The 6,000-nt window shown below is 50.2% G+C and overlaps 1 protein-coding gene across 2 annotated transcripts; it reads left to right on the top strand.

Moving 5' to 3' along the window:
- The first annotated feature begins 2,939 nt into the window (after positions 1-2,939).
- Positions 2,940-5,833, top strand: Pomc (proopiomelanocortin). 2 transcript variants are annotated; one of them, XM_042696789.1, is made up of 3 exons: positions 2,940-3,071; positions 5,070-5,300; positions 5,346-5,833. In XM_042696789.1, exons 1-3 carry the CDS (start codon positions 2,940-2,942, stop codon positions 5,739-5,741), a joined length of 759 nt encoding a protein of 252 aa, XP_042552723.1. In that variant the 3' UTR covers positions 5,742-5,833. The 2 variants fall into 2 exon arrangements, with proteins under 2 accessions (XP_042552723.1, XP_042552722.1); XM_042696788.1 differs by having other exon boundaries at positions 5,070-5,833.
- Positions 5,834-6,000: the final 167 nt, after the last annotated feature.

Below are 6,000 nucleotides of genomic sequence, written 5' to 3'. Positions count from 1 at the left end.
TCTGTCCGGAGAGGTTTTTAGCGTTAACTCTTGGGCGCCCCAAAGCACGTTGGCACGCCCGAGGCCGCTGTGTGTCCGCGGGATTGTGGGGCTTGTCCAAGGCCCGGCTAGGGTTAAAAACAGGTGCCCCGCCGGGAGCTGTCCAAGGTCCTGAAACGCCCGGGCTGGATTTTGGATGTCCCCAGCCCGACTACAGCGCCCCGCACCCTGCAGACCCAGGCGGCCGTCCGGGGCACCCGGGCGCGAGCGTGGGGCGTTTACAAGGACGGGAGGAAAGCCCGCGTCGCACACTCTCTGTGGGCCAAAGAGTGGCCTTCACGGAGAGACCGGGAGGAGCCAAGGAAGAGTGCGCCTTTATTTATCCCTCCACAAGGTAATGTACACATTTAATTTTCCCTCAGATGGGGATAGGACTTGATGCATTGTGTTATTACATGTCCGGAGAGGAAACCACATTTCTGCTTCTTGAATCTGTACCGAAGAGCATGACAGTGTGGAGTTTCAGAGTAACAAACGTAATGAAATCCTCATCAATGTCGTTCTATTATAAAATTACCATCAAGATGAGCAGATGTTTCTATTTTCCAGGGCTTTCAAAGGACAAAGAAACCCTACTTTTTTATGCTTGCTTTAAAAAAATGACATAAGATACTATTGTTCGTTGTAGGAAAAAGACACTTAAGCGAAATGTAAGTTGCTTTCAGGCAACTATTGGACTTTTTACGTATGGAGGAGGAGCTGGGGGAAGGGCAGGGAGCAGCATTTACAGCCTGGCTAGTGGGGCGGGAGAGGTGAGGAAATGCTCTCTGGGGCTTCTCAGGAAGGTTTGAAGTCAGGTTGTAGACCCTTAGACAATCCAGGCCATCCACAACGACCAACTTCGAGGAGAAATGAAATGTAGTTGAGGAGACTTTCATGCCTCTATGATTTTTTTATTCTACTAATACATTATTTTATATTAGCCACCTTTTTCTTCTTCTACTTCTCTGGCAATATCTCGGTGAGTCACAGTTCTGAATGTGCTAGATGCTCTCAGTGCTTTGGTGTAATTGACTTGACCACCGAGTTCGGGCTGCCTGTTTGAACTAGAAGTTCAGCAGGCTACAACAGAAGTGGTCTATCACTGATTAGAAGGAGCCAGCAAGGTTGACCAAGCGCCCCTGGCTGCCCCCTGGGCTTAGGTGCTGCCCGGTCAGCTTCCTGGCTGCCAGCGCCATCTAATGGCTTGTCGGAAAACACGCACCGGATGCCCCTGTGCCCATTTTGAAGCTAGTCCTAAGCAGGCCAAGTTTTTGGGGAATGGGGCAGGGGTGGGACAGAGAGAAGGAAGTGGCTTCCTGAAGTAGACAGTGAGGGCCAGGGAGAACTTTTACTTCCCAAAACATCTCCTCTAAAAAAAGACTCAGCCCACACCCCTCTAAATGAGAGCTTTCTCTCAGGCAAATTTGCTGCACGATGCAAATGTTCATTAAGTGTGACAAGACACTTAGTCATCTATACCTTAAGGTGAATTTCTTTGATCATCTAATGAAATTTCTAACAGCTCTTGGAGAAGATCTTTTGAATGCCAAAGTGATTGTAGAATTGGTGGTGAGCTGATTACAGAATAGGGTGATTTCAGGGGCTCCCCCGGGTGAGAAGAAATATGGCAATGTAAGAGCTAGAGGTGTTGGGGAAGGACAAGGCTGTTGGGGACAAAGACACTGTGGGTTTCCTGCCCTGAATTCTGGTCTCTTGATGACAACCTTCACTCAAAGGTACTTCCTGGATTCTCCAATGGTATCTTCAGTATTTATTCACACTGGAGGTAGCTCCCTTCCACTCTCTCTGTCCATCACTCTCCCCACCTAACACCCACGTACTCAAATCCAGATCTTTGAAAGATCTCCAGATCTCTGGAGAACAAGAAGCCTGTGTTCAGATGATGAGCCAGTTTAAGAGAACGAGGACCAGCTTTAAAAATAAATCTCTCGGGGCTGGGAAGGTGGCTCAGTGGTAGAGTGCTTGCCTTGCATGCATGAGGCCCTCGGTTCGATTCCTCAGCACCACATAAGCAGTAAAAGCTGGAAGTGGGGCTGAGGCTTAAGTGGTAGAGTGCTAGTCTATAGTTGAAGAGCTGAGTGATAATGCCCAGGCCTAGAGTTCAGGCCCCACAACCGACAAAATAAATAAATAAATAAATGAAAATAAATCTCTCCCGGGGCTGGGATGTAGCTCAGTGGTACATGCAAGGCCCTAGCTTCAATCTCCGGCATCACAAAGAGAGAGTAAGCCTCTCCATAATTACTGCGGCTTGAGAAGTAGTGATCACCTGAATGAAGTGTGCAGGACACAAACCACAGGGACAGTTTTATTTGCCCTTTATGCAAATTTAATATTTATGGACAATACTTTTAGAGAAGTGAAAGGATCTTTGTAGAGGAGGGGGTTGGAAGAGCATCTCAATCAGGAACCCAGTCCTTTGTCTTTCTCAAGCTACTCTCATCCATTTTATGTGAAGTGTTAGAACTATTGCTTCCACAGCATGCAGGGAACTAAGAAAGCTCTGTGCTAGAAACTCTAGAACTTAGCTTTACCTGTCATGAACATGAAAGTTGTTATCTCTCCCTTGGGCTTTGATTTTTCCTATCTCATATATATGAAGGGCTGGAGCAAGTGATTCCCAAATAGCTTCCAGCCCTGATCTCCTTAGGGGTCTGGTTTTAACATGAGATGAAAGAAAAACTGTCCATCATTGTCCTGGGTCCCATTTCCCCTCTTGCCTCCCACAGCCCCTTCTCGGCATCACTCCTGTCCTCAAAAAGCCTTGGACTCCATAAGTGAGTGTTGTTAATGTTGGCTCATGGTTCTTCCTGGGGACTGGCCAACATTGTTCTGGTCGCTGCAGGGGTTCCACCAACTTGTTTGCTTCTGCAGAACCTCAGCCTGCCACCTGGAAGATGCCGAGGTCGTGTTACAGTCGCTCAGGGGCCCTGCTGCTGGCCTTGCTGCTTCAGGCCTCCATGGAAGTACGTGGCTGGTGTCTGGAGAGTAGCCAGTGTCAGGACCTTTCCACGGAAAGCAATCTGCTGGTATGTGCATGGTGGGTCATGGATGCCACCTGGTGTGGGCATCAGAGGGGACTAGTGCTGGGACAGCTCAAAAGAAAAGGGTGTGGGGAAGGGAACATTTATTTCCATTGACTGGGTAACCCGGGATAGGAGCAAAACTTTGCAGGGAAAACTGAAAACAAACTTGGCCGAAAGCCAGGCTCCCAGAAGCATGAGATTTTTTGGTACCAGTTACCAAGAAAGTGGTCTCTCTGGGACAGGAGGGTGTGGCTCACAGCCGATGAGAGGAGGGAGCAGCTTCAAAGAGATGGGTCTAGTCCACAATTTCTGTTTCATTATCCCAACCTCCTCATGTGTCTTCTATGGAGACCCCACACCATTTAAACTAGTTAGTGCCATAGCAACAATAATTGCTCCTTCAACTAATTCTATATCACTGACCATTTTAGCCCCCAAATCATGCCTTTTAAAAATAGCCTCACATCACCATTTTACTCCATATTTCTTCTCCTTTTATCTACTATCTACTCCTTTTATCTTCAAAGCCAGATGGGTATCTCCACTAAAGGGAGACTAGAAGGAGAAGGAAAAACTTTTTGTTCCTCCTAGTGCTAAGGATCAAACCCAGGGTCTCACACATACTAGGCAAATGCTCTACTTCTGAGCCACACCCTCCTGCCCCAGAGAGACCACTTTCTTGGTAACTGGTACCAAAAAAAATCTCATGCTTCTAGGGGCCTGGCTCTCTGCCAAGTTTATTTTCCATTTTCCCAGCATGTCAAGGTCCATTGTGTCAGGTCACCACAAGTTATGAGTGTGTATGTGCATATGTTTGTGTGTGCCTACCATGTGTATGTGTGCTCAGCACCTGCCAAATCAAAATGGAATATCCATCATTATATCCTGTGTGTTTTGTCAATGGTGTACTGAATTTAAGTGATGGGAGAAAACTTTAAAACACAGAGCAGGTTCTATATATAAAATAGAAACAAGAAGCCTGGGGGATTCTAAGAGTTCCATTTCAGGGAAATCCAAAAGACATCCACTGTACAGCTTCTTTTGTTGAGACTTCACCAGGAAGGGAGCACTGTACACAGAGCTCATGGGTTCTAGTTCCACTTCTGTCACCAGTAAGAGTTGATCAATGACCTTAACCAGGTCCTTTCATCTCTCAGCTTCCTGTTTCATTATGTGACTAAGGGTGGTGAGCCTATATTACATTGTTTTCATTTTCCACAGTTAACATTTGGCATGTTATAATTCTAAATTCCAATTTGCCAAACTCAGTGGGATCCTTCTGTTTTTCTCCCCTGTAGTTCCTAAGCAAATGAAAGACTCAAGGCTGTAGTCTATGGGCCATTTTCCTAAGCAAATTGAGTCCTCTATGGCAGGTAGTAGAAACACCAGCTCCACAGAAATAACTCTGGCTTCCTACTCTCCCCTTTAGTCAAAATGAGGTGGCAGGAAAGTGAACCATCTTGTCCCAAATTTCAGACTAAGAGAAGGTATAAGGAAATCAGTTCTGAAGACACAAACGGCCCACTGGGTGCTGGAAAGCTTTGAGACACAGTGCAAGGAAAGGACTGGGGGTTAAGGCATGAAGTAGGTTTATAGATCACTGGGGTAACATTGAGGAATTGTTGGAAGTACACGCCTAGAAATCTATCACTTGAAATTCTCTCCTAAATTCCAATCCTGTGCCTCTCCTGATCTTGAACCGTAAGTACTCAGTATCAAGTACCCACAATGACCATCCATCTGCTTTAGGGGGAGGAATTCCTACAAAGGGAATAATACACATAATGCATGGTAGGGCCCAGCTCACAAGTCCATGGGAGGACAGACTGTGGAGTGCAGTGCTGATGGGGCAGGAAGATGTCCAGGTGCGGGCATGGCGGCCTCGACGTGAGGCGTGGCCTCTATCGTCCTGGACGATAGAGGAGGAGGAGGAGCAGGCGCGGCCCCGGGAGAGGCGCGCGAGGCCGCGGGGCCCGCCTCCCTCACGCGCTCTCTTTCCAGGCGTGCCTCCGGGCCTGCAAGCCCGACCTCTCCGCCGAGACGCCTGTGTTTCCGGGCAACGGCGACGAGCAGCCATTGGCCGAGAACCCCCGGAAATACGTCATGAGCCACTTCCGCTGGGACCGCTTCGGCCGCCGAAACAGCAGCAGCAGCAGCAGCAGCAGCAGCAGCAATGGCGGCGCCGGGCAGAAGCGCGAGGAAGAGGTCGCGGCGGGCGAAGGCCGCGTCCCGGTGCCCCTCCGTAGCGTCGGGCTCCCCGGCGGCGAGGGCGCCGAGCCGAGCCCACGCGAGGGCAAGCGCTCCTACTCCATGGAGCACTTCCGCTGGGGCAAGCCGGTGGGCAAGAAGCGGCGCCCCGTAAAGGTGTACCCCAATGGCGCGGAGGACGAGTCGGCCGAGGCCTTCCCCCTGGAGTTCAGGAGGGAGCTGGCGGGCCAGCGGCCCGGGGCAGCGCCCGACCCCGACGCCAGCGACCCCGACCTGGAGTACGGCCTGGAGCCCGAGGCCGAGAAGAAGGACGACGGGTCCTACCAGATGGAGCACTTCCGCTGGGGCAGCCCGCGCAAGGACAAGCGCTACGGGGGCTTCATGAGCTCGGAGAAGAGCCAGACGCCGCTGGTGACGCTGTTCAAGAACGCCATCGTCAAGAACGCCCACAAGAAGGGCCAGTGAGGCGCAGGGCCTCGGGGCTCCCGTCCTCGCCTGGCGTCCTGTCGCCTCTCAGCCCCGGAGATCCGCTCCTGGGCCCGGGCAGTGCCGGGGCATTCAGCCTCCTAAAGCTGCCTTGTAGTTAGGAAATAAAATCTTTCCAATTTCATAGCTGACTCTGACTGAATGCAGACTCTGGTTTAAAAGAAAAAATACTCTCTCAGCCATCAGAGAGAGCAAAGAAAGGCTTTCAGTGGTCGGGTGGCATATTTCATTGGAGGTA

The sequence above is a fragment of the Dipodomys spectabilis genome, unplaced genomic scaffold (assembly GCF_019054845.1).
Source record: "Dipodomys spectabilis isolate Male_0828 unplaced genomic scaffold, ASM1905484v1 ptg000210l, whole genome shotgun sequence".
NCBI classification, from domain to species: domain Eukaryota; kingdom Metazoa; phylum Chordata; class Mammalia; order Rodentia; family Heteromyidae; genus Dipodomys; species Dipodomys spectabilis.
This window is presented reverse-complemented; position numbering and strand designations above follow the sequence as displayed.

Excerpts from the sequence above, each read along its gene's own strand:
- Pomc (XM_042696788.1), top strand. The coding sequence starts at position 2,940 with ATGCCGAGGTCGTGTTACAGTCGCTCAGGGGCCCTGCTGCTGGCCTTG. Across the intron at positions 3,072-5,069 it reads CCACGGAAAGCAATCTGCTG|GCGTGCCTCCGGGCCTGCAA; the intron begins GTATGTGCATGG and ends CTCTCTTTCCAG.